Raw genomic sequence first — 27295 nt, 5'->3', positions numbered from 1 at the left:
CAACCTCATGTTAAACTCTGAAACATTGTTAAGAGCATTAAGAAATCCATTTAAGGGAGGGAGAATCCCTTGACTTAGATTAGGGTTAAGAAAACCTAAATGAGCTTTAAAGCCTCATAAAAACCTTTTGCCAAAATTACAATAGATCTTTTAAAAACAAACTTGAGACTCAGAATGAAAATCAAACTCCAACAATTTAAAATTGTACTTTATTCATCATTCTTTTTTTAGGGAGATAGAATATTTTGATTTTGGAATCGTTTTGTTAACATATGTTTTTCAGTTAGAAGAGACTGAGGAATTTCATAGAAAGTTGAATGAAGATAGCCTCCTCCATGCTCCAGAGTTTGTCATCAAGCCTCGTTCCCACACTGTCTGGGAGAAACAGAATGTCAGATTACACTGCTCTGTGTCAGGCTGGCCAGAACCACGGCTCACATGGTAGGTTGTACCTTTATAAGAATTATTGATAGAAACAATATACATGACTTCTAATTTAGTTGTTACCACCAATGGACTCGATTTGGATTACCAATGTGTAACAAAATCAATGAAGCATTGTCAGGAAGGTTTATGATGCTGGACCATGTACCTTGTACAAAACAGAGAATGCTTTTACATTGATGACATTGTTTCCACTCTTACATAATACAGTATTGAAAGTTATTGATAATCTCTTAAATAAAATCAAAATCTATGGCCACAACCAGAATAGAAGAGAACCTGACAACTCTAGTAAAAATCCCTTTCCTCTTTCATGCCAAGGTTTGCAAATACAAAATCATTTTGACTAGAAGCGACGCTCTACTGTTTTTTCTTTTTTTTAAAAAATGTAAATCTTATAAAAGATAGCTACCCACGTCTACTCCTGTGAGCCATTTCTCACCCAATTGCACCAGAAAATAATTAGGTTTGAAAATATAACTCACTAAAGGGGTCAGCAAAATCATCATTTTTTTGCCCCCAACAGAAGAAAAAGGTCTTTTTTAATCCCCTCTAGTGTTCTTCTATAGTTGTATAATGTCTTTCTGAGCCTTAGATTGCCAACTGACTTACAACAGGCCATGGGACTCTGTCCACAGATAGCAGGCTCTGGAAAGAATTAAGCCAATTTAAAAAGAAGCTTTTTTTTTTTTTTTTAATCCTTTGACATTGGTGACATGTGTGTTTTGTGTGGTGTTTCCTTTATCCTCACATGTGATGTGGAGAGCAATACATGCTGAAAGAATAAAAGATACATGAAAGTGAATATTCACCCGTGGAATTTCTTCCTTTCTTTCCTATGATAGCCAACACTTTTGACCACTAAGAATGAAGAAAGATGAAATCATTCATTTTTTTTTTTTTAGTTTTCCAAGGCTGCCTCTCAAGAAACAATTTGTAATTATATATATATGAACATAACACATACATGCAAATCCATTTGTGAAAGCATCTATAATTGGTTATATGCTGTTTTCTTACTTTTATATAAACCATCATTAATCTTATAAGCTTGAAACACAGAGAATAAGAACCAGTCAGTAAACAATTATCAAGACAAATAACAGTAAGATCAATCAGTAATTAGATGTTTAGTGACATCATCTAGTGAAGGCAAAAGTTATTTTCAATCATCAGGCTTACTTTATAAAAGATTCCAACTATGATCAGGAACAAGTTCTCCCCATGCCTCATCCTTTTCCATTGTGGTAACCAGGTGCACAATCAAAAAGATTTCCATTTTTCATTGAAACTGACAAATTTTCAGTTTATCTGGTATAGATTACAGTAAAGTTGTTGGAAATTAAGTTTTTCCAGTAGAAGGGACCGGGGAGAAGAGAAAGACTTTTGGATGAAGAAGGTAGAAAACTAAGTCCCCACATTAAAGACCATTCAGTCATAAATATTTTTAATCTTTCTCATTAAAAGTCATGAGGACATGACTTCTGGTACATTTTTGTCTCAAAAGTGTACTATTGCTAATAAAAAGCTTTCCTCTATCATACATAAACATACCACAAAAGATTAAAATATATACATGAATGGGATATTTTTGGATCATTTTAGAACAATAGACTTACTGCATGTTGTCCAATGTGTTTTCACACTTATTGACACTAGTAATCATTTGCTATGTCCCAAATAATCTTCATGATTATATATTTTGTCAGAGTTGATATGTTGCTAATGGCTATTCCTCAAATGAATTAAAACTCTTTTTGCAACATATCAACTATGTTTAGATTTGAGTAAGGACAAATGTGATTATTATTTTTGGGAAAACAATGGGGATTGACCTCCCTAAATTACATTTAGATTCCATGTAGTTTGCCTGTTAGAAATCAAAATAAGTTCAAATAGAGATAGAGATCTAGAAAGGGCAGACACACCAGACCATTATAGAATTAAGACATATTAGGAATAAGAATATTGGCAACCTTTTTTTAGCCATATGAATCAAGTCTAATAGAGGTGTGGACATTTTAAACCTTCACATTGAGAGTTGGCATGTTTATTTCATCCACATTTGAACACAAATGTGACTCATGACCTTCAAACAATCAAATTAAACATTTACTAAATATCTATTAGATTCAAGATTTTGTGTTCTATATAGTGTCTGAAAAAATAAAGATGAAAAGCCATAATGTCTTTGACCTTAGTATTTTTGCTGCAATAGGGAGGAGTTGAGGAGAAAGAGGCACAAAATATACACAACAAATAGATATAATGATAATAGCTTGCATTTATATTGTGCTTTAAGGTTTTAAAAACACTTTATATATGTTTTTTTCATTTGATTGTCACAACTCCAACAGGGAGATAGTATTATTATCCCCATTTTACAGATGAGAAATCTGAGGCTGAGGATTTAAGTGTCTTGTTTATGTCTACACAGTTTGTAAATATTCGAGACAGGATTTGAATTCAGGTGTTCCTTATTCCAAGTTCAGAACTCTATGCACTATGCCTAGCTGTACTAATACAGGGTAGCAGTAATATTAATTTCCACATATGTCTTATAGGATTACACATTTTCTTGCAACAACCTCATGAAATAGGGAGATCAAAAATTATTATTCCAACTTTAAAGATGAGGAAAACAGTCACAGAGACATGAAGAATACAATTAAAGGTCACACAGCTAATTAGTGTCAGAACCAGTATCTGAACCTAGTTCTCTTGCCTCCAAGTCCTGCTCTTTGGATGATGGGAGAAAAAGGGAGATAGAGTAAATTACAAAAAAATAAAAAGGGAGAGCCACCTTTAAATTGGGTACCAGAGAAAGTCTCTTAGAAAAGGAAGCTTCCATTTTGGTCCTTGAACAACAGTAAGATTTCAACAGATTGATAAGAAGGAGTATCTTCCAAGCCTTTGTGAATATGCTTAGGTATGAGGGTACAAGATTAAATGCAGGGAAGAATTTTATAGTTTTACTAGAAAGCAGAACATAGAAAAGAAGTCATATGAAATAAAGTTGAGGAAGTAAGTTAGAGCTAAATTTTAATGGGCCTTGAATGTTAAAAAGTTATGTTATCCCATAGATAATAGGGAGCCATTGAAGGTTCTTGTGCAGGAGACTTACATGGTGGACATGTTTTGTTCTGGCTGCCACATAATAAAAATCTATCTCCAGAAATTTCTTAATCATGTCTTGTTAGCTTATCACTAAAGCCTACTCCATGTTGGGATTAGCATCTTCTGTGAAATTTTCCCTTGAGTTGGGATGATAGCTAAGTTTTTAGCTTTCATAGGTCTTATCTACTGATGTGAAAACCTCATGGAAAACTAAGATTAGGAGCCAATTTTCAACAAAACAAGTAATTTCTATAAGTGTATTATAGATGGTATCAATAAATCTGAAAGAAATATTTTCTTCTGATAAATAAAAAAATGAATAATCCCCTGAGAATTGATTATAGTATTCTAACCATGATAAAGTATAGTTTCAAATTCCCTGGATTCCTTAGAATTGAATTCCTAGATTTCCTAGACTGTAGACTTTTTAGAAACAATAAAAAATATCAAAATAATTTTAATGTAGGTATATAAAATACAATTTTCAGTAAAATATCATTCCCCTACAATAGTTAAGAAAACAGATTTTATGCTTAACAAAAGATTTTCTTCTTTACCCCATTTATATATTATTACCTTTTAAAAAGAAAAATCTCAATTATTTTCTGATATATTCTTTGATCATTCCCTAATTATAGAAATTTTTTTGGAAATATTCAATTGAGCTTTATAAGGATTGATTTAACACTTGAATTTCCAAATTCAATTACAGTGGTTCTGGTCTGAATCAATCAAGCATATATCACATGCTATGTATTAGTTGTTTTAATATTAAAATATTTTAAAGGTGAAGTTTTTTGTTAATAATTAAGTTTTTTTTTCTAGGCAGGTATTATGCTTTTATTTTCCTCAAAGAAAGAATAGTAATTGCAGAAACCAATTTTTATTTTTTTTATTATTATTATAGCTTTTAATTGACAAAACATATGCATGGGTAATTTTTCAACATTGACCCTTATAAAAACTTCTGTTCCAACTTTTCCCTTCTTTCCCTCCATCCCTTCCTCTACATGGCAGGTAGTCCCATATATGTTAAATATGTTAAAGTATATGTTAAATACAATATATGTATACATATTTATATAGTTATCTTTGTTGCACAAGAAAAATCAGATTTAAAAAGAAGGTTAAAAATAACCTGGGAAGAAAAACAAAAATGCAAGCAAATAATAACAGAAAGAGTGTAAATGCTATGTTGTGGTCCACACTCATTTCCCAGTGTTCTTTCACTGGGTGTAGCTGGTTCTGTTCATTATTGATCAATTGGAACTGATTTGGATCCTCTCATTGTTGAAAAGAGCCACATCCATCAGAATTGATCCTCATATAGTTGAAATATATAATGATCTTCTGGTTCTGCTCATTTCACTCAGCATCAGTTCATGTAAGTCTCTCCAGGTCTTTCTGTATTCATCCTACTGGTCATTTCTTACAGAACAATAACATTCCATAATATTCATATACCATAATTTACTCAGCCATTCTCCAATTGATGGGCATCCACTTAGTTTCCAGCTTCTAGCCACTACAAACAGGGCTGCTACAAACATTTTGGTACATACAGGTCCCTTTCCCTTCTTTAGTATCTCTTTGGGGTATAAGCCCAGTAGAAACACTGCTGGATCAAAGGGTATGCACAGTTTGATAACTTTTTGGGCATAGTTCCAGATGCTCTCCAGAATGGTTGGATCTATTCACAATTCCACCAACAATGTATCAGTGTCTCAATTTCCCCCCATCCCCTCCAACATTCGTCATTATCTTTTCCTGTCATCTTAGCCAATCTGACAGGCGTGTAGTGGTATCTCAGACTTGTCTTAATTTGCATTTCTCTGATTAATAGTGATTTGGAGCAGCTTTTCATATGACTAGAAATAGTTTCAGTTTCTTCATCTGAAAATTGTCTCTTCCTATCCTTTGACCATTTATCACTAATTATAGAATTTAAGCATAACAGGCTGGTAGGTGGCCCAATGAATAAAGCTCTGGGCCTAGAACTGAGAAGTCCTGACTTCAAATAAGGGTCAAAATTTGACCTCAGATACTTCTTTTCTGTGTAACTCTGAGCAAGTCACTTTACCTCAATCTACCTGATTTACCTCAGCTATAAAATAGGAATCATAACGGCATCCACCACCCAAGATTGTTATGAGAACCAAATGAAATGATATTTGTAAAACACTTAGCATAGTGCCTGGCACATAATAGGTGTTAATTAAAATGCACCTTTCCTTTCTGCAACAAAGCAAAGCTGACATGTTGTATTCTGCATAAATAGTGTCTGACTTGTCCCTTCAGAGAAGAGATGGGTCACATATTCTGTTCTCAGAAACCAAAATTGTTTATGGCAATTAAACTTTACAAGGTATTTCCCTGGATCTTAGGGATAAGTCTATTTAGAGACATAAGCGACCTTAGAGCTCATATATTCTAAGCTTCTTGTTTCATCAATAAAGAAACAGACCCATAAAGCTCAAATTTTTCTTTGTGGCAAAAGAAACATAATTTAAAACCAGGCCCTCTAATTTAAAATATATTACTTTTCTAAGAAAGCCTGTCCACTTTGGAATTAACATATCAGTAATAAATATCATAAGAAGAATATCTAAACACATTATTATCCTTAGAGGAAAAAAAAAAAAAACCTTTCCTTTTTGAATTGTGGGCTGCTGTTCCTCTTGATTTTCAACACGTGCTTCTGGTCTCTTTGGCTGACAAGGAAAAGATAAAGGTATGAAAGAAAAAGAGGACCATTCCCCTCGTCTGGAGGTGGGAATATTACGATGGAAAGAGCACTGGTCTATCATCAAAGAAGCTGGGTTCAAATCCTGCTTCTGATGCTTACTGCTGGAGTTTCTTGGGCCAAGTTATTTAATCTGTACTTGGATTTCTGCTTTCTCATCTATAAAATTAGGAGGTTGGACCAGATGGCCTCTGAAATCCCAAATTCCTTGGCCAGGAGCTATGAACCTTCATGAGATGGATGTACTTAGTTGGGCAGTGAATCATAGAATTCTGATCTGAGCTAGAAGAGACCTTAGTACTTTCTTATCTGGTCCAACTATCTAACTTTAAAGATGAGAATTTCAGAGGTCAAGTGACTTGTCCAATATTATGCCATTCAGTTCTCAGAAAAGATAATTGATAATAATAATTCATTTTTTGGTAGCACTTTAGGTCTTAAAAGCTTTCCTTTTAGCATCCCCAAGAGCTAAGAACACTTCCAATATCTCCATTGTACAAATGAAGAAATTAAGATTTAGAGGGAGTGACTTTCCTAAGATGAACAGCTAGTACATATATATATATATATATAAAACAACAATATATCTATATCTATATATAAATATCTAATTCTAACAATGAGATATAGATAGACAGATATGTCATTAGACAGATAGATATAAATATAAATATATAGGCATGCTGAACTTGAGTTTCCAATCCAGTGGACTCTGCAATACCATGCTTCTGCTTAGTGCTCTTCTCTTTATAAAATTTTGTGGCAACTATTCTGGTCCTAATCACCCAGTCCCACCAAATTCTCTGCCATACTTCACAAACATGTGGGGCTTGCATTGTTGACCTTCCTAAATAAGGTATTTCATAGCTTCCACTAAGCATCATCAGAATTCTAGTGTCCCCATGGTCTTAGCAGATGGCATGACTATAGAGCAGCTGTTTTTTTTTGCCAATCACCCATTACCCATCATATCTATTTCAATCAAGCCCAGAGCTTATCCTGAAATTGTTAAGTGAAACTAATAATCATTATTCCTCAGGACCAGATGGAAGGTATGATTGATTGGAATGCAAAAAAGTATCCCTTTCAGAATAATCAAATATGTCTTTGTTAGATACCTGTATGTTCTGGGTCCTCCACAAATTGTTAAATCTAGGTGGGTCTCTTCCTGACTGCAAAAATCTGAGAGTATATGCAAATGTTACATGAGTGTCAGCAAAAATAAAGAGAGCCATTACTTTAACGTAAGGATACTTTTTCCCCTCTGAGCCTCAGTTTCTTGAGTCTGTAAAAGGGGCTAGGAGAGGAAGAGATGATCCCATTCGATTCTAATGTTCTTGTCGTTCATCATTCATTTCAATTGTATCTGACTCTTTGTGACCCTATTGGGGGTTTTCTTGGCAAAGAGTGATTTGCCATTTCTTCTTCAACTCATTTTACAGATGAGGAAACTGAGGTAAACTGCAAAGTGAATTGCTCAGAGTTACACAGCTAGTAAATGTCTGAGGCTGGATTTGATGCAGGTTTTTTTTTTTTTTTTTTTTTTTTTATCCACTGTACCATCTAGCTGTTGTAATTCTAAAAGTTTTTGTAAATAAAGAAAAAATGTTATTAAAGATATCTAAAAAGCATACTATTGCCAAACCTAATCAGGTTCCTGAGCTTGCAAGTCTGAATAATTTTTATAAATGGAAAAATCTTGATTGTACTCTATAAGTAATGGCACATTTCCTCACCAAGATGATAATTGGTAGTACTGGATGGGCTTAATTAAAATGTTTAAAACATGCTGGGGAATTCTTAAGTCTTTTCTTTCTCTTTCCAAATATGGGGGTAGTTCCAATTAGCTCCAAAACATAGGAAAACAGAAAGGGAAAGGAAGTTGATGTCAAACTCTAGTAATGATACAATCTATGATTATATGACTATTACAGGAATATCAATCTTTGAAAGAGAGAGTATCTCTTTAGGAAAAAATGCTGTCCTACTAGAGTTGGAAATTGTTACCCTTATATTTCTTTCCTATATTACAGTCATTAACTGTATTGTCCAATTCACTTCTAATTCTGTCACACCAGAGAAATAATTATTTTAAAAACAGGATTACAGGCAATTACTTAACATTTTATAATAACTTCCTTCAAATAGATATTTTGACATTCTTCTTAGATCATTGCTATTCATTTAGTACCAAAATATATTTTAATGTGACATGTGTCCCCTAGAGAATTAGGATTTGTCGGTAACAGCTACCCACTCAAACATGAGAACAGAATTAGTACATGAGTTTAATGACAAGAAGTAGTCAAATTGGGGGCTGGGGGAATTCCAACATCTGTTAATTTGAGTTGAAAGATGGTTTGTCTGGTATTCTCTGATGATGGGGATGAGGAAAGACTAGAATCTTATTCTCTTCATCATGTTTCTTTGTGCCTGAAAGCTTTTATTTAGTTATCAGGGTTAGCCTACTTTGCTCCTTTTTGGACAAATTGCTTTTGTCCCTCAGTTTCCTCATTTGCAACATAATAGAACTGGACTAGAGAACTAGAAGAAGTTCTGATTCTATGAAATATGAATTAGATTCAAAAAAACCTTCTTATAAGCTGTGAAGAACTGGATTGTGGTCAGCATAAACTGCTTTCAAGTTTTCCTTTTTAAAAATTCTTATGTTCATTCATTAATATTATGTTATGGATGAAACAAATATGGAAGACTTTGGACATCAGGACCCTTTTGGGAGATTGAAGAAATTTTTGGCATATAACTCAAACATTCCTGATGACTGGTCTGGCTTAGAATTTCACTTTCCAGAAATAACCAACTGTGGGGTGTATTCTTTCTATCAATAAGTATTACAGATTAGATAAAAATCCTTCTATTCTTGGCTTAATTTGTCACTTCCACACCCATCCCACCACAACTTGAATACTTGTATTTAGCTGCTCTGTAAAATGTTCCCTGACAGATTCCTGCAGTGTGTAAATGAATGGTTCTCTGACTTCTAGTAGTTTAAAATATATTATATTTAAGGAAAAAACACTCAGGACACAGTGCAAGCCTTGCCTCCTCTTTTGTGTGAGGTTTTGTTTGTTTGTTTGTTTGTTTGTTTGTTTGTTTTGTTTTGTTTTGTTTTTTAAATCAGCTTTGATTCTCCATGTGATCACAGTTGAAAGGGCAGGAAATCCCAGTTGTGGGGATGGCAGTAAATCATTAAGCCAAACAGAAAAGAAAAGCCTTTGGTAAGGAAATGTGAAAAGCTAAGAATTCCTGAAAAAGCTAAAACTTTCTAAGAGGCTGACCACCAGTTTGGATTAGTGGCCAAGTGGGTATCACTTAGTTATTTGTTCCAACAGTACCCACTTACACTCTTTCCTCATCCAAAGGGATGACTACAGGAACTGACATTCCAGCGGTTGACAAAACTAAAGTACGGCAGGGAATGCCTCTATCACATATGACATAACCCAAGCCGGTAAAGCAGAGAATCAATTTTGCTTTCTCTTTTGTATGCTCATTCTTTTAGTAGGTAGCCTGTTTCTTATAGAAAAGACTTATTAGGATTCTGTGTCTTTCCAAAAATTTTGTATTGTAGCTAGCCTTAGCAAATTTTAATATGCAGTCAAGAGATATGTTATGTCAGATTTTAAATTACATGGTAAATGTATCAGAGTAAATACTTTCTTATGGATAACCAAAAACTGGGACCTAACTCAATAGAATTGTCAGTAAACTGTACACACACACACACACACACACACACACACACACACACACAAATACACACACAAAACACCAGCATATTAAATTTTATTTATGAGAAAAACAGGAAAATAAGCTGATATCAGGAATTAAGTAAAAACAAACACAAACACAAACAAAACAAAAACAACTCCCCTCATAATTTTCAGAGTATGTTGTTCAGTTACTACCCACATCCCCTGTGCCATCAACACATATATAGAACAATATAATCACAACCCACATTCAGCAGGATGACCCTGGAAATTGGATTAGATCTTTAGCCTTCAAAAATAATCTGACCTATATCTATTGTAACTAGTGAGGCAGTAAAATAAAAATATATTTAAGAAAGATTTTCAACAATATAGGTCAAAACAGAACAGCTGTCCAATTAAACTGTAATGAACCAGAATCTTTGTTTCTCTGCATATGCTAAATTAGCTATCACTAGCCTTTGGATTTATATAGTCTTTCTTCCAGGGAACTGAAAGAATCTTATTCCCAATTTATTATTCAGTCTCACAATAACCTCAAGAAGAGGAGAGAGTAGTTGAGTTAGAGAAATAGATTCTGTACTGCATTTGTGTTTATGTTGGGACTGGCTCTCTTACTGTTTCTTTTTGTGTTAATGGATAAATAAAATCATAGAATGTAAGAGGAAAGAGGGACTTTAAGATAAACTTATTCAACTCTCTCCTTGAGTAGCAGAGAGAGTTATTTCTCAGAAAGATGGAGTGATTTGTCCAAGATCATATAACAAATCAACAGAAGAGCTGAGATAAAAACTCAGATCTACTCAGAGGTTTGCCAGAGGTGGTCTGTACCAGTTTGCCCAAGCAGATTGCTAATTTTACCGTGTGAACATTCATACCTTAGAAATTAGCAAACATTACAAATTAGTGCTTGATTTATTGTTTTGTTATTTAGACAAGAAAATGATAGAGAAATGTTAATAATGCATATTAAAGTTAATCTTGTTTTCTCCCTAGAGGGTTATTAAACATTTACCAGCTTGCTCTTGCTTCTGATTCCTTCTTTTCACTTTCCCATATTATAAAATTATGACTTTTAGCTAAGGGAATATAGGGATCATTGAGTTCAATCTCCTCATTTTACAGATAAGGAAATTGAAGCCCAAAGAAGAGAAATAATTTGTTGAATGTCACCAAGTGACCTCTCTGGTTTTGCTGCTCCCCCTTAAGCTTTTCATTTTATTATCATGTTTGCAAAATTCCCAAAGAACTAAATAAATTGATAACCAACGGAATTAGAATACAAGTATGAATAATTTATGAAATAACTTATGAATAACATATGAATCACTTAACCTCAACATTTGAAAGTCAAATATTATGTACAGAAAATATAGAAAAGGAAAACCCCATTTGAAGGCTACCATTACTTATTCCAGTGCCTAAGAGGAGCAATTTAGACCTTAGCCAAAAGTGGTGATCAAAAAGCAGTTTTTTAGTATTATCATTTTTATTCTTTTTAGCCAGACCATGTCTGCCTAGGAGAAAGAGGAAGTCTTTTGTGTTTATTCAGAAGTCTTCTATGTGTTTTAGATTATGAAGTCTTCAAAAGCAAGTTGTTATTGTGTTGGACAATAATCCAATATTATTAATAAGCTATTATAATAATTAATACAAACATTAAACAATGAAATTATCATAAATGATTACAACACTTGTTTTCAATTGGTTTTCAGTCATGTCCAACTCTTTGTGACTCCATTTAAGGTTTTCTTGGCAAAGATACTGGCGTGATTGGCCATTTCCTCCTGCAGCTCATTTTACAGATGAGTAAACTGAGGCAAAGAGTGAGTTGACCAGGACCACATAGCTAAAGTAAGTGCCTGAGGCCAGATTGAACTAAGGAAAATGAATCTTTCTGACTCCAGCCCCAGCACTCTACCCACTACACCATGCCCAACAAATATATACGTAGGAGGTGTTTGACAAATTATTTTTAATTGTGTAAATACTTATTCATCAATTAATTCTTAAGAATAATTTGTCATAATACACTATCATGTTAGCATCAAGGAAATTTTTATCTTAAACTCACCCAGTAATAAAGTCTCTATTGTCTTAAGCACAATAGGTACTTAATAAATGTTAGTCAACTAATTGGCAACTGACATAACTTCATCAGGTATATAATCTCCATATATTTTTTAGCTGTTACCTTGGTGAGACAATAAAAGTCCTTAGCATTAAGCAGCTACAATTTTTTTTTTCAAATGGATTGTTAACATGGGGTAGCTAAGTGGATGCTGTGGATAGAGCACTGGTCTTGCAATCAGACTACTCATCCCAAGCTCAAATATGACTCTGATACTGACTGACTGCATGACCCTGGCCAAGTCATATAACCCTGTTTGCCTCAATTTTATCATCTGTAAAGTGAGCTGGAGAAAGAGGTGACTAATCACTCCAGTATTTTTGCCAAGAAAACCCCAAATGGGGTGACAAAAAGTCATACAATGGGGTCACATAACAACAAAAACTGTTAACTTCTAATTTAAAAATACATAATATTTTACTCAGAGAGCCTTCTGGGGGTAGAGCCAGAAGAGTTGTTTTGTTGTTGTTGTTATTGTTCATAAATCCCTTCTAAACTTTGTCCTTTTGACCATCAAAAGATTCATATTTGAGCATGTATTTACTACCATTTCTGATATTCCATAGGTACAAAAATCATGTGCCCATTAATGTCCACGCTAACCCTGGAAAATACATCATTGAGAGCCGATATGGAATGCACTATCTGGAGATTAATGCGTAAGGGAATCGAGACTTTCTTATGTGTCCTTGAAAAATTACTTAGTAATATGTTTGTGTGTGTAGCAGTGTGTGTGTGTGTGTGTGTGTGTGTGTGTGTGTGTGTGTGTATGTGTGGGGGGTTACTGAATTAGAGGAGTTTAAAATAAACAAATGTCATCTGAAGGAGATGGTGTCTGGACTCTCTGAGGTGGAAGGTACTTTAGCTAGCCAGGACTTCATTCATATAATATATATATCTTGAACAAATCCTCTTTGAATCACTTCTCTGCCTATAAAATGATTGGGCTAGACAAATGGTTTTAAGATGGTCCTTGCATCTAGTTTCTTATGAATCTTAGAATTTCTGAGAAGAATTAGGGCAATGCCATAGATAAGGTTTCAAAATTGTGGCTGTTTCCCCTTCCCTTATTTCCCTTTTCCCTATGTAAAAGGGGACACAAAGGATTTATGACACCATGACATAAAGGATTTGACACCAGTGAATCACAGAGTAGAATTTTCTGGCATTTAAAATTACAAATGCCATTAAGAAATATCTTGCATGGGTCACACTACTTGTACCCTAGGCAGCCTATCCCTAGATTCAACTGAGCTTCAGAGACTGCTTTAAGAACATAAGCATGGTTATATTGCTGTCACACATTTATTTTTTCATTTTCTACTTGGACAGAGAAAGCAAAATCAATTTAATTCTACCAATTCTTAATGGAAATCTAAAAGTATGAATATTAATAAGATTTTATTCAGATTCTTGATACATAGTAGATTGTATTAGTGCTATGTAATACCAATTCATATTACAGACTGCTCAGGTTTTGTTTATGAGAGATGAATAAATAATAAAACTCTAAAGTGTATATTATGTTTATTCTTAGTTATTCTTTTATGTGTTCCCTGAAGTTTGTATAGAATTAAAGAAAGTTAGAGCTATAGAAAGTTAAGTCCTTTGAGGCTTTTTAGCCTAAACTCCGCATTTTTTGAGAAAAGAAAACTGAGACCCAATTTCTGCATTGCTCAAGGTCACATAATTTATTTCTGGCTTAACCATGTCAGGAACCCAAAGTCTTCTGACTATAGACATGTTTAGTTGTTTCTGTTATGTCACAATATTTTTTTTTTGGGGGGGGGGAGAGGGGTAAGGCAAAATCATGAAAAAGAAAAACGGTTTCTCAATTGTTACTGTGTAAATTGACATTTATTTCTTGATACTTCTTTGCTTCCAAAATGGCTTCATTGCTTCCCTTTGGTCAATAGTTAAAAAAATAAAAAAGTAATATATTGCTTGGAAGGTAAACAACTGGTTAGCAGATTTTCTCTCCTTTTTTACCTCTTTCAGCCTGATTACAATCATGAGAAACTGATCATATCTGTTTATGTTCAATAGTACCTTGCAATGAAACATTTTACCTCATTAGTTAGGCTTCATTCAGTTTCTTCATAAAGAAGACAAGATTGGATGAGATATTGCTAATGTCTTGACAATTCTAAGGCAATGAATGATTCTCTTATTTCAGGAAAAATGAAACTTAAATCATATATTAACTCAATGTAAAGTTTGAAATAGGAATTCATTCCAATCTTGTAAGGTTTCTTCCCCAAAAATTCATTTATTCTATGTAGACAGTTTCCAAAAAGCAGCGGGGCAAGGTAGATGAAAGAGGCTAAACAAAGTCCTGGCATTTTCAGTTCAGATAAACCCAGGAAATCTGGGGAATGTCAAAAGAAATTTTGCATTAGCCAGTCTCTGGACAGTTGTAGTCTTTGTCTCAGATCAACAAGTATGCATAAGTTGGCAAGCTTCAGATGTGGCTCCAAATGGAACCTTGTGAGATTGCCCTCAGCCTTGATCTTGACTCAAAATCATCACAAATCTGTTGGATTGGCCAAACTCACAGCTTCATGACTTCACTGAGCTCCAAGGCCACTCCTTTCACCTTGGGCTCAGCACAAGCTGAATCTTCTGTGGTTATTGAATAAATGGAAAAGGGAAACGACCTTCAATTATTCAGCTATCAAATACTTTATTATTAAAGTCAGTAACATTTTAGCTGGAATCTGTTTTATACTAGATAAACTCAACAAAGAGCAAAGAGCACACATGGAAAAATGTGACATGTCAGTCAGGAAAGCACATATGTCAAAAATATAGGTATTTAGGTATCATATTATATCATATCATATTAGGTCTTATAAATACCTACCTTATACCAGGCATTGTGCTGAATGCTGAGGACATAAAGGAGGACTTAAAAAAATCCTGCTCCAAAATGGTTTTCAAAGTGTGGTCCAGAGAATCCTGGGGATCTTTGCAACCCTTTCAGAGGCTCTACAAATTCAAAATTAGTTTTTATTTCTAATATAGTAAATATCTGTAGATATTACCCACATAAACAAAAACTCTTTTGACAAATCCTCAATAAATTTTAATGGTATTAATGGATACTGAGAACAAAAGTTTGAGAATCATTGATATAGGATGCAATGAAGGACTCAAGATCTGAGTTCAAATTCTGCTGACAATATCTCTGAAGGTCACTTAATCTTTATGACCATTTGGTAATTTTCTGGAACTTCAATTAATTTGATTGGATTCCACCTGTTTTGGTAAAGAGAGATCCCTCATTGATAAAATCACAATAATTCCAAATAGATGTATGTATTTGTATATATGTATAGATGTACTGTCCTTATTCCTGTTCCGAGATAAATTAATACTCTGTGTATGTGTGTGTGTGTGTGTGTGTGTGTACAGTAATAATCTTGGGGAAAGGGGCCACAATGATAAGAACATTCTATAGCAACATCTACTCCAGTGTTGTTGTTGTTGTTGTTTTTTCTAGTTACTTGGCTTCCCATTCACTCTCTCTATTCTTCCAAAAGTTCCCAAAGCAACCCATAATGCTTCTGTTTGCATAAATACTGCTGTCCTAAGACATTTTCTAACAGGCCAGTCTGCCCACTACAGATCATCAAAAACAAGAATTGTCCAAACTAAATGGAATATCTATCCCCTTTATTTAAGGAAAGGAAAGAGAAAAGAAAGAGAAAAGCAGCAATCACAAGCATGTTAACTAAAGAGGGAGGTGGCCTGCTAGAAACATATAATTTAGGAAATTTAGGAAAAAACCATCAGATCACTGTGAGAGGACACAAAGGGTAGGTTAGTTTCTTATTTACTTCTGAGCCAGTTTTTTCTTCCCCCATCAGAGCCATCAAGGCTCTGGAGACTTCTATTTCTCTGAAAGGATGCAGAAATGTTGGAATAAAATCAAAACTCATGTATAATTGGGTTGGATTGTGTTCTTTCCTTTGCTGTTTATGTTGTCAGGGGAAAGGGAACCCAAGGTTCCAGGGTAAGCCCCTTAGTCCCAGCTATGGGATTGGATGGAAAGGAAAGGTGTGTTTGCTGTTGGCACATGAGTATTATCTTCCTGGGCTTTCAGTGTGGACTGCCTGCAGACTCTTGCTTTATACTGTTTTTCTAGGCCAGGCAGAATGTGGAGTTTATCTAGGGGTGACTCAGAAGAATGCATGTTCTTGTGGCAATCTATCTTCCTTGGGATATCTTCACTTTTGGGGGAGTAAATGTCTGAGGGTGAAGAGGATCAGAGGTCTTTTCAGAAGGCTAATTGACGGCAGCTTAGATGGGTAGGGAGAATAGAGGAATAGAGAGAAAAAAATGTCATTCTCAGAGTAGCAGAGGCTAGACTTAGGGTCAGTCTCTTCCAAGGATATTCTCCCAGGGCTAGAGTGTGGTTTTGGAGTTTGGGGCCTGTCTCAACTTTCCAAATGAAATCCCTAGTCATACAGTTAAGGACAGAGAAAACTTCTTTCCCCTCAGTACCTTTAACAAGGTACAAATTGCAACATCAGAATGAAATCTGGATGGTAGAACTTGAAGAGAATGGAACAGTTGAAGTTAGTCTGCTTCCAGCTGGGCTAAGCTCTACTCATCAATTCTTTATGCTTCTGTGTGAGGATGCTCAGGGACCACTAGGCAAAGAAGCCAACGAATGCTGGGGCAGTCTCACTTTGTCTTCAAGTAGCAATGATAGGTAGCTGCTGGAGCAAAACTGTTCACCCCCCCATGCTCTTCTCCTGGGTACCATCCTTACAATGAATATCCTTTTAGCTTTATAAAGTATCCTAATTAGCTGGATCAGAGACATTAGCCTTAATACCACCACCCCAGAGCCATTTGTTAAATTCTCATTTGTAATTTCCCCATGTTAAGAAAGAGCTCTTTAATCTCAAAGCTAGTAATTAAGAGGAGTGTTGATATTATGACTAATCATTTGCATAATATTCTTTCAGATGTGATTTTGAAGACACTGCTCAGTATCGGGCTTCTGCTATGAATGTTAAAGGAGAACTCTCTGCTTATGCTTCCATCGTAGTAAAGAGTAGGTTTGCAAAAATCTTTAATTTTAGTTGCTTATTAATATATCATCTATATGCCCACATGTATATATGTGTATATATATATACATGTGATATATACATATATATATATACACATATAATAAAATGTTAGATGGATGGTGGTGGGAAAAGCATATCACTTATTTTCACCCTTTCCCTCTCTGTCTTCCAGGATACAAAGGAGAGTATGATGAGACTCGTTTCCATGCTGGAGCTTCCACCATGCCCCTCAGCTGTAAGTTTGCTAAATTTCTCCTTCATTTAAAATTCATTCAAAACCTCAAAAATAAACTGATAGTACAGAATTTTCAAAAAACATATGATTGCTAAATCACACATTAAATTGCATTTTTAGTAATATTATCATTGGGTGTCTGTGACTTTTATTTTTTGAGATTCTCTTGGTTGGGTTCTTGATTTCTCCAAGTGCTGTAGAATTCCATTAGAACTCTGATGGTGTTGGAGGGTAAGAAGATCCCCTTCTTAGCTTTGTTGCTCACAGTGAGAGTGATGATTAACCTTGGTGGCCCATTCTTGTAATCCCCCTGACTTTTATTGAGGAGGCTGAGGTTGGTGCACAGCTTGAGTATGAGCTGCATAGGGTCTGCAATTGGGTGTCTATATTAAATATAGCATCAATACACGGGAGTCCCCCAAGATCTGAGTCCCTAGGTTCCCTAAGGAATTAAAGTACTGAGAAGTTATTGTACTTCAGCCTAAAGGGTGAGGAAGAAAGAGACAGAGAGAGAAAGACAAAGACAGAGGCATAGAGAGACAGACAGACAGACGGATGGATGGACAGACAACAGACTGACAAAGAGATAAAGTCAGAGAGAGACAGAGATAGAGAAAGAGACACGGGGATGGGGGTGGGCAGTGATGATTCAATCTATATAGTACATCTGAATCCATGGTATATCATGACCCCTTATTAAAGGATTTTCCTGTTGTTAGATGTATATCAAGATAGATTTCATTGGTACAGGAACTCTCTCTCAGGTGAGAAAACTACCTCAATCAGTGTAGAACAGCCTCTTCTATGTGACATATAGTTTTCAAAGGTTCCCTAGGGCATTGAGAGATTGAGTCACTTGCTGGCAATCACTTAGCCAGAATATGTCAAAGATGGGACTTGAACTAAATTTTCTTGACTTCAAAGTCAACTGTCTAACCTGAGAATACTGCCCCTGAACTAATGCTGCCTAGTTTTTGTTTTATTTTGTTTTAATGTTAGAGGAAGGACTCAATGACCTCTGAGGTACCATCTGGCTCTCCAGCTATGCTCCTTAGATCTTTGGGATGTTGATGTCTAGTGAGCCTTTGAAGTTTGCTTCCCCTTCAAACAAGTAATTCTATCAGTCTTATCAAAAGCTGCCCCAACTCCTTCATTCTTCTCCAATTAAAATTCTTAATGCCATTTGGACAAGATAAAATAAATGACCACATTTTTTTTCCTTCTTGTTTTGTTGTTATTTTGGCTCAGTTGGTGTTACCCCATATGGCTTTGCTTCCAAGTTTGAAATCCACTTTGATGACAAGTTCGATGTATCTTTTGGAAGAGAGGGCGAGACAATGAGTCTGGGCTGTCGTGTTGTTATTAGCCCTGAGATTAAACATTTCCAGCCAGAAGTTCAGTGGCTCAGAAATGGTGAGTGTAAATCCTGAGAGCTCTCTTCAGCACTTCTTCATCAGCAGGTAAATCAGTGCTGCTTTCCAAGATGTGGCTTCACAGCATGAGGGTAGCCCCAGAGAAAAGGCTGAGCAGCTTGAAATAAGGAATGGACATGAGTGATAGCACACCCTGAGCATTCATTTGCTGCAAACCTAGATCACAAATCTCAGATCATATTTAAATACGTGAGATGTGTTTTCGCTAATGGAAGATGCGCATCTGTTTATGTTGGCCTTCTCTACTTTCTGTTGAAATGGGAAAAATTACTAGCTTTTAGGAAAATGTCCTCCCTACTCAGTTCCATTTGCATTTAGATGAGAGCAGACCTGAGAGAGTCCCCTGGATACTCTGAACCAATCAGAAGGTTCAGGAATGAAGGTAACCATAGAAAATAAGAGATATGAAGAACATAGCACTGGCCCATTTTCTCTAACTTTCAAGTATTAAAGCTTTTTATCTCTAGAGATTTCAGTGAAATCCTCAGAAATTTATTCTGTCTAGGCAAGAAGGATATTAAAAACTTGTTCAATCAATTAATTAGCCATCATTTATTGAGAATTATAAATGAAGCTACTTTCATGGAATATGTAATGCTGATCACCCTGACTCCTACTGGCTGATAGCTGGATGTGTTAGATTTTACCTATCTCCCTGACAAGGTTCTCTGGTACCTTTAAGGAATCTGGGTATTTCTAAGTTCTCTGCTATTGATTCCAGCCCTGACAGATGGTGTTCCCCCCAAGTATGGGAGGTGGTCCCCTACATTATAGTTTCACTTTTACACAGAGGCTTTTACACAGAAATATTTACTTCAAAAGATATAGTCACAAATATACATGTTCTCTTCAACATATGGATGGCATAATCCCCTCTCCTTCCTTCCCCTTCTGGGGAAGAAAAAGCGATTCATTTCACAGTTTAGCTTGTTTTCTATAGAGCACAGCCCCAATTCCAAGTCCAAAACCCCACTTAGGTTCAAGTCCCAGGCACTTTGGTTCCTTAGGGTTCCTATGCCAGGATGGCTGACTGTACCATCTTCTCTGCAATACTGACTCCAACATCACCATGGGTCCCACGAGGATACCCTCTAGCACCTGAAGCTGAGGACAAACAGCACAGAACAGAAGCAAACACCCTCCTGACCCATTTATTGGAGTCCAGGGAGAAAAGAGAGATAGCTATGGAAGGGTAGCCCTCCTCTCACCATTCAATTCACAGTGTCTTTGCTGTGGGTGAACTAGGACCTTCACCTTCTGAACACAACAGATCAGAGTGACTTTAAAAGAATGCAATATAAAGAGGATGATGGAAATGAGCACAGAAAGAGTGAATAGTTCAGTCTTGCCAGTTTTAAAGATGCAAGCAGTCCATCAAAGGAGTATTCTTCTATCCATGGGTCAGGGATAGTGTGTGTTATGTTGAACAAACTAAGCATGCTCAAAAGCCCCTCAATGGGCATATCCATTTTAGAACTGGTCATAGAAACCCTAGGGAAGCAGAGTACCTTGGGTCACAAACATTAAGGCTGAAAGGGACCTTGGAGAATTGTGCCCTCATTTTATAGTTGAAGAAACTAATGTCTAGAGAGTTGGAGTGATTAAACTGAAGATACATAATTTGTAACCTACAAAACAGGACGGAACCCGATTTTCTGCTGTTTTCCCCTGTTCTACAGATGTAGGATGTCCAAAACCTTCAGACAATTCCTTAACTGATGTAACATATCCACTTCCCTACACACTAGACCATGCTTTATAATAAAGATTTAAAAAGAATGGGGGAAAAACAGTTTGGCAGTCAATGAATCCCTCAACAAGCATTTACTAAATGCTTACCATGTGCCAGGAATTATACTAAACACTGGGAAAGAAGTATTCCAGGGGTAGAATGAGCTTCCAGCATGAAGAAGTTTCTCTGGCATAACAGAGAAAGTCCCAGGGAGATGAGTGAGCAGTACATCAACCAGGTTTGATAGGACATGCAATATTTTCTACCTTAGGGGGTTCTTATCGAAGCCCAATAGTGTGTGACTATAACGAAATCAACTTTTCTGCTTACCTTTTTGTTTTCCAGGGACACTTGTTTCTCCATCAAAATGGGTTCAAACACAATGGAGTGGGGATCGAGCAACACTGACCTTTTCTCATCTCAATAAAGAGGATGAGGGACTCTACACCCTCCGTGTGCGGATGGGAGAATATTATGAGCAATACAGTGCATATGTCTTTGTGCGAGGTAAGAGACGATAATTTTAATGCTACTGATGTCAGTGTAATTTGCATATGCTCAAAGCTACAGTAGAATTCTGGTGATGGTCTATTTTAAGGAGCTCTTTGAAAATACTGCCAGAAAATTAACTGGATATTGGGGAATGGCTGAATAAGTTATGGTATATGAATGTAATGGAATATTATTATTCTGTGAGAAATTGTGAACAGGCTGGTTTCAGAAATGCCTGCAAAAACTTATATGAACTGATACTAAGTGAAGTGAGCAGAACAAAGTGTTGTTTCAGTTTTTCCACATCTCCTCCAACATTTGTCACTTTCCCTTTTAATTATTTTAACTAATCATTTTGCCTTTTTTTTCCCCTTGTGGATCCCATGCTGATGACCCACATCCCATCTCTGTGAACTGGGGACGCAGAATAGGTGCTCATTAGTAGCACAGTACACAATAACAAGATTATGTCATGATCAACCATGATGGACTTAGCTCTTTTCAACAATGTGATCCAAGGCAATTCCAATAGATTTGTGATGGAAAGTGCCATCCACATCCAGAGAGAGTATTATGAGACTGAATGTGGATCAAAAATAGTTGTTTTTTGTTAGTTTGTTTCCCTTCTCATGTTTTTGTTTTTGTTTTTTTTTTCCTTTTTGATCTGATTTCTTTTTTGGCTTACCTTGACGAATATGGAAATATGTTTAGAAGAATTGCACGTGTTTAATCTCTATCAGATTTCTTGCTGTCTTGGGGAGGGAAGAGAGGAAGAAGGAAGAGAGGAGGAGGAGAGGGAGAAAAATTTGGAACACAAGGTTTTTTCAAAAGTGAATATTAAAAACTATCTTTGGATATATTTGGAAAAATAAAATACTATTAAAATAAAAAAAAATGCTGTCAGATCATGTGAACATGGGAAAGGTGGAAAGACTTTTGTAATGTTTGCCACCAATATAGTCACTTGATACACTGTCACCTATGGAAAGCCCCTGAGAAAGCCCAAAGTAGTTTCTTATGGCTTTTATTATGGCCTTCCTCATTCACCAACTTAGTAATACTTATAGTACTAATTCAGCTCTCTATATAACAAGAACTAAGGAGGAAAAAAGTATTTTTTTGTAAATACTACAACAAATTCTTCCATCCTGAGCCAGAGTTAACGTAGAACAGCAGAGGCTTTGCCCCAGATACAAACATCTGAGAGTCAAGATTAAATTTCATACTCCCTCCTCCCAAGACAGCTATAATGTTGCCCTTCTTTACGCCCCTTTATGAGACTAGTTGCTACCCAAAAGCGTTTCAGATCCTTCCTGTTATTCTATTGGGTCCTAACTATCTGGTGTCAATGTACCTACCTATTTTGAGTCTCCAGTTCACAGAGGTGGGATATTTGGCATCAGCATGGGATCAACAAGGGGAAAGAAGACAAAATGATTGGTTAAAATGATTAAAGAGAAAAGTGACATGTTGGAGAGGGTGCAGAAAAGATGAAACACTAATTTATTGTTTGTGGAATTGTGAACTGATCCAACTGTTTTAGAGAGCAACTGGAATTATTCCCAAAAGTTATTAAAATATCTATACATTTTTATTTATAAGATATATGCATGGGTAATTTTTCAGCATTGACAATTGCAAAACCTTTTGTTCCAATTTTTCCCCTCCTTCTCCCCACCCCTTCCTCCAGGTAGACCAATACATGTTAAATATGTTAAAGTATACGTTAAATACAATATATGTTTACATGTCCAAACCGTTACTTTGCTGTACAAAAAGAATCAGACTCTGAAATAATGTACAATTAGCCTGTGAAGGAAATCAAAAGTGCAGGCGGACAAAAATAGAGGGATTTGGAATTCTATGTAGTGGTTCATACTCATTTCCCAGAGTTCTTTCGCTGGATGTAGCTAGTTTAGTTCATTACTGCTCTATTGGAACTGATTTGGTTCATCTCATTGCTGAAGATGGCCACATCCATCAGAATTGATCATCATATAGTATTGTTGTTGAAATATATAATGATCTCCTGGTCCTAATGCCTATACCTTTTGAACCAATAATACCACTCTTAAGTCTTTCCAAAGATGATTAAGGAAAAAAGGAAAAGAACCTATACATTCTAAACAGAAGCTCTTTTTGTGGTGGCAAAGAACTGGAAATTACAGGGAGGCTCAATTGGCTGAACAAGTTATGCTATATGATTATGATGAAATAGTTCAGTGTTATAAGACATGATAAGAGCTCAGTGATCTTCGATTAATTGCGCAAGATTTGTACAAAATAATGAAGAGCAAAATGAGTAGAACTAAGAGAACATTGTATATTGTAATAGCAATATTGTTTTAAGGACAACTTTGATCAAATAAATTAGTTTGACTAAGTGTGAAAAGACTTAAAAGCAGATAAATATAGTATATACAGAATAATTACATATGTGTGTATATACACAAATAGGTATTTACACACATATACCAATTTGTGTCTAATAATAGTCATCTATAGGGAGGCAGGGTAGGGAAGAAAAATAAGAAAAACTGTAAATGATAACTTTATTATACATTTAAAAGGAATAATAAGTTATATATAAATAGATTTATACTTTCACATACAATCATCTCATTTGTTATATGCTATGCTATAGAAATGCTTGTGTTATTCCATGAATTAAATTTTTTTTTAAAAATTGAAGGAAAAAAGAAGACATGGCTATGTGACTGTGCTGCTTTCATTCTCTCCAGAGAGCAAATTTAAGATCATCTGGAGAGGACAGTGGATTCTGGTAGCTACCACTTCAGTTCCAAAAGAAACTCTATCCCAGCCCTCTCCTGTGCCTGGCCTCCTCTCTCTATTGTTTCTATTGTGTCTTCTTGAAATCCTGTCCTGGACCTCCTTCCATCTTCTGGGACTCCTTGAAATCTTCTTCTGAAGACATTATATCTCTTGGCTTTCTCCAAAATTGATGGCTATTTCTGTCACATTCCCTAGCACATAGAGTTAGATAAAAGAATTTGTTATCCTCCAGACTCCAAAATGTTACTTTCAGACTGCCTTTTCCTATCATCATTCAATAGCCTTAAAGTTTACTTCCAGATCCTTATTGCTAAGATCTCTAGATCTTTAGTTTGTTCCCCTTCCTTCCCAAAAAGTTCAATACCCCTTCTAATGACCTGAATTTTCAGTCCCTTGAGTTGTTCAACTCTTGTGAATTTTGTCTCCAATCTACACACAGCCACACACAGAAATGGTTATACCTTTGAAACTTTTTTCAATCTTCATTCTTCTTGATATCTTTAAAGTTGTCTTTCACTTCCTTCTCCTAGATTCGTCCCTTCTAGGATTTCATGATCCTGTTTTCCCTTACTTTTCTTCTATCTGTCTGGTAGGTATTCTTTCTCCATCTACTTTGCCAGATCTTTATCCAGGTTATACTCACTAAACATGGTAGTCTTCCAAAGATGCTTTTCTTCTTCTCTTCTTCTATATCTTGTTTGGTGATTTCATCGGCTCCCTTTAGTTCAATTGTCATGACTCTACAGGTGATTTCCTGATCTAATTCTACTCTTTCTCCAGTTCCACATCTCAAACCAGATATTTTATAAGCACTTCAGACTCAACATATCAAAATATAACTCAATATCTTTCCTCTCAATACTGTGTCAAAAATATGGACATTTTAGTTAATTTCTTCAAATAATTTCAGAATGGTTGGACTAGTTCTCACTTTACATTGTTGATGGACTCATCAAATAGTTAACAATTCTATATATTTTAAAATATATATTCTATATATATTTTTGTATTTCCAGACATATATTTTGAAAACTTAAGTTGTTTGGCTAGTTCTGTATCCATGTTATTTTATTTTGACAACTCCTTTTCATCCTCATCAGAATTATTTTTAACCCTGGTAAAAATAAAAATGTAGTGTATACTCTGCATGGGTCATTTAAAAATTTCTCTTTTTTTTTTTGTTTTTGTTTTTGTTCTCTATGATAGTTGTTAGCTCTTGTGGTTCACTCTCATGGCTAATGCAGGACTAATCCTAAGCAGGCTTTTCCATTCTTTCTCATGACATCATGTTACTAGTTTGCTTGCTTGGCAGGATGGCATTCTTAATTACTTGTTAAAATTCTACTTCAAACAGAAACTATCCTCAGCTGTTGTCTAGGGGAGTCTTATATAAAAATCCAAATTCCAACCATCTCTCACCCCTTCCTTTCTCTTCTTTCTTCTACTTGTTCAGGCTTCTGGAATTCTACCAAGTTCTACTTCTCTGCCTTTCCAGAATTTCCTGCCTCACTATTTCTCTAAAGTTGCTGTATTCCTCTAAAATGCCTCATTTATGCCAGATTATCTTCCTCAGCTGCAAAAAATAGCCAAGTATCTCCTATATTCATATAATGTTTTCAGAAACTTTTTTTTTTTGCTTTAAAAAATTCTCTAGTCCATTACTTTTTAAATGAATACTAAATCTGGCTCAGCTGTTTAAGGCAGCTGAGGCTTATGTTGCTAATTCCAAACACTCTTGTTTTCTTGGATCTATGACCACACCAAGAATGGCACCACTTTGCTAAGGTAGACCAGACTTCACAAGTTACTGACAACAGCTTGGCCTGCACTATGTGGTAAATACAAGTAAGGCAGAAATCGTGGAAATTTGAAGTAAAGCCATAAACATGAGTTTGCAAGCCCACAAAAGAGGAAAAAATGGAAGTAGTCATAGGCTCATTGGCTCCAGAATATTCTAAAAAGAGTATCTTCTTGCTTATTTTTGCTAGTTGCTAATATAAGTAACACAAGGCACAAACAATTCAGAGTTTTAATGGCCATGTTAATGATAAATTTAGAAAAAAGAATAAGGATTTTTTTTATTATTATCATAGCTTTTTATTTACAAAACATATGCATGGGTAATTTTTCAACATTGATCTTTGCAAAACTTTCTGTTTCAACTTTCCCCCTCCTTCCCCCATCCAGAATAAGGCTTTAATAAAAGTTTTTCTCTACATAGAATTCATTTTGAAAATTGGCTAAATTTTCAAAATTTTCTATCTAATGAGCTGCATGAGATAATTTATCTAAATCAGTTATTCCCTGATGCAAAATGGGACAGCATCTATCAACTAAATTTGTTTTTAACTTGTGTATTTTTGTCACTTAAAAAATAGCTTCTCAGTTACCATGAGCAGTATCTGTGAATTCCTGTTCCACTACTACATACAGAAGAATAACTAATTGATATTTGGTTGGCCAAGATTGTACAATTTTAATGTTGCTCATAGGAAAGTTTCGCTCTTTATAGCTTAAGCAATTAATATTCATCAGTACTATATATATGTGCCAGCCACATGAGGTTATGCATACTACTTCCAACTTAGTTGTAAATCAATTGATCTTTGTAAGCATGTTCAATTATTTCTTTTCCCTACACAAATTCCTGCCCATCCTTGCTCTATCCAAGGGCAGGGCTTATAGATAGGATAGTGAAAAGTTTTATTGAGTTCATGTTAAGAAGTACCCCTACATAGTGCTGTTGGTTAAAAGCCTGTTGACTGACAACAGATCTGAATCAGGGCAGAAACCAGGACTTTTCTGTAGCAAAAGATATGAGCAAAAACAAATTCTGAAAGAACCAGACAGAAAGGGAAGGGGGCTGCAGAATTGGGCAATAATAGGCTCCAAGATAGGAGATGACGATCAGAGTCATGGGCCAAAGCAGTAAATAAGCCACACAGGAAACAAGTCAGGTCAAAAAAGGTTTCTGGAGCAGCTGCAAAGAGCCCAGAACAACTTTTTGCCAATAGCTAGGGAGGAGCTTCTGCAGTCTTTAAAACAAGGACACTAAGCATGACCCCTTTTCCTGATCTTCCCCATAGAGGGGATAGGTGGTGGCAAAAATAAGGGCTAGGGGGTGCTGTTGCTGCTACTAACTTCTTCAATCTCCCAAATGAAAACTTTATTTGGACCTACAATGGACATGGTAAATGAATAAACCATGATTGTGTCCAAAAAGTCATTTGGTGACAAATTGCAATCTGACCTTTTAAAATAGTTCCACCGAGTCTTCAAATCATTAGAGTAATAACAACAAGCAGTGTCTATTAATGCTTACTTTGTGCCAGGTACTGTATTAAAGGGAGAGGTAAA

At 35.5% G+C, this 27295-nt stretch overlaps 1 protein-coding gene across 3 annotated transcripts in view; it reads left to right on the top strand.

The window, feature by feature from the left end:
- The window catches only part of MYOM1 (myomesin 1), a 158225-nt gene that overhangs the window by 30969 nt on the left and 99961 nt on the right, over nucleotides 1-27295 (top strand). For all 3 annotated transcript variants that reach the window (XM_051970392.1, XM_051970391.1, XM_051970393.1), the window contains exons 5-10: nucleotides 284-441; nucleotides 12736-12828; nucleotides 17146-17234; nucleotides 17426-17488; nucleotides 18737-18901; nucleotides 20999-21160. In XM_051970392.1, coding sequence (XP_051826352.1) covers nucleotides 284-441; nucleotides 12736-12828; nucleotides 17146-17234; nucleotides 17426-17488; nucleotides 18737-18901; nucleotides 20999-21160 — 730 coding nt within the window. The remainder of the gene's footprint in view (nucleotides 1-283; nucleotides 442-12735; nucleotides 12829-17145; nucleotides 17235-17425; nucleotides 17489-18736; nucleotides 18902-20998; nucleotides 21161-27295) is intronic.

The sequence above is a fragment of the Antechinus flavipes genome, chromosome 1, assembly GCF_016432865.1.
Source record: "Antechinus flavipes isolate AdamAnt ecotype Samford, QLD, Australia chromosome 1, AdamAnt_v2, whole genome shotgun sequence".
Taxonomy (NCBI): domain Eukaryota; kingdom Metazoa; phylum Chordata; class Mammalia; order Dasyuromorphia; family Dasyuridae; genus Antechinus; species Antechinus flavipes.
The sequence above is the reverse complement of the archived record's forward strand: the minus strand, read 5'-3'. Positions and strand labels throughout refer to the sequence as shown.